This window comes from Aureococcus anophagefferens (assembly GCF_000186865.1).
Source record: "Aureococcus anophagefferens unplaced genomic scaffold AURANscaffold_694, whole genome shotgun sequence".
NCBI classification, from domain to species: domain Eukaryota; class Pelagophyceae; order Pelagomonadales; family Pelagomonadaceae; genus Aureococcus; species Aureococcus anophagefferens.
Genome location: NW_008706032.1, coordinates 5,067 through 6,426, shown reverse-complemented (window position 1 = coordinate 6,426; position 1,360 = coordinate 5,067). Strand labels below are relative to the sequence as shown.

The 1,360-nt window shown below is 73.4% G+C and overlaps 2 protein-coding genes across 2 annotated transcripts in view; one reads left to right on the top strand and one right to left on the bottom strand.

Annotated features, from left to right (window-relative positions):
* Positions 1 to 5: 5 nt before the first annotated feature.
* Positions 6 to 446, bottom strand: AURANDRAFT_35322 (hypothetical protein; the record flags this gene model as incomplete). Its single annotated transcript, XM_009044690.1, has 1 exon — positions 6 to 446. A coding segment is annotated over one exon (441 nt), but the record flags the coding sequence as incomplete, so codon positions are not given.
* Positions 447 to 514: 68 nt separating this feature from the next.
* Positions 515 to 1,360, top strand: part of AURANDRAFT_72860 (hypothetical protein) — a gene marked incomplete at both ends in the record, with an annotated part of 4,174 nt that continues 3,328 nt past the window's right edge. The window contains one exon of the mRNA XM_009044691.1: positions 515 to 1,336. Coding sequence (XP_009042939.1) covers positions 534 to 1,336 — 803 coding nt within the window. The remainder of the gene's footprint in view (positions 1,337 to 1,360) is intronic.

Here is a 1,360-nt window from a genome sequence, read left to right as displayed (position 1 = left end):
TCCGGGAGCGCGCCGAGGCGGTCGGGCCACTCGATGAGGCAGCAGGCGGTGGCGAGCGCGTCCGGCAGGTCGAGCATGTAGACCGGCGCGGACGCCTCGACGGCGGCGAGGCGGTAGAGGTCCATGTGGCGGACGACGAGGCCCTCCGGAAGGCCGTCGCGGTCGTCGTAGGCGTTGTCGAGCAGGTACGTCGGCGACGTCACGCGGAGCCGCGCGTCGCCGGCGGCCGCGCGGACGAAGCCCCGCGAGAAGACGGTCTTGCCCGCGCCGAGGTCGCCGGAGAGGCAGATGGTCTTGCCCGGCGCCGCGTGGGCGCCAAAGGCCGCGCCGAGCTGCTCCATGCGCGCCTCGTCGGCGACGCGGATCGTCACGGGTCCGCGCGACAGCGACAGCGCCCGCGAGCGCCGCGCCGCGAGCACCGCGGCGAGGCTGAGGGCTCGGCGCATAGGGCAGAGCTTTCTTGCCACAAGGTTCAATCGCTTTTTCTTTGTGAGTTTTGCCCGATGTTCGTCGTGTTGTAGAGACTAGACGCCATGAAGCTCGCCCTCCTGCTCCTCGCGAGCACGCTCGACGGCGCCGCGGCCGCCGTCGCCGCGGACGAGGTCGACGGCCCGAGCCTGCCCGGCTACGGCCGCCCGCTGCCCGGCAGGCACTACAGCGGCTACGTGACGACGCCCTACCCCGGGCGGCCCGGCGTCGTCGTCCACACGCACTACTACCTCGCGCTCCACGCCGACGAGGACGCGCCGCTCGTGCAGTGGCAGCAGGGCGGCCCGGGCGGCAGCTCGCTCATCGGCATGTTGACCGAAATGGGCCCGCTGACGCTCAACGACTACTCCTTCGCCGCGGGCGCCGGCGCGCCGCGCGTCTTCGACAACGCGCGCGGCTGGCAGAACGTGACCGGCGGCGCGTCGCTGCTCTTCCTCGAGCACCCGGCGCCGACGGGCTTCTCCTCCTGCGAGCCGCCGGGCGCCTGCGGCCACGACGACGACTCGCAGGCGGACCTCCACGTCGCCGTGCTCGAGGCCTTCTTCGGCGACCTCTTCCCGGAGCTGCGCGGCCGCCGCTACGTCATGGCCGGCGAGTCGTACGCGGGCGTGCTCGTGCCGACCGTCGCGCTGAAACTCCTCGCCGCGCGGACGGCGGCGAACGCGGCGACGGCGCCCTACTCGCTCGAGGGCTTCGCGCTCGGCAACTCCTGCCCCGGGAACCGCGTCTACACGTGCACGCCCTACAGCGGCTGGGCGGGCACGCAGGTCTCGCTGGACTTCCTCCACGGCCACGGCATGATCCCGGACGCGGCGAAGCGGGCCATCGACGCCGCGTGCGCGGATTGGTACGTCGCCGCGCCGCCGGGTCC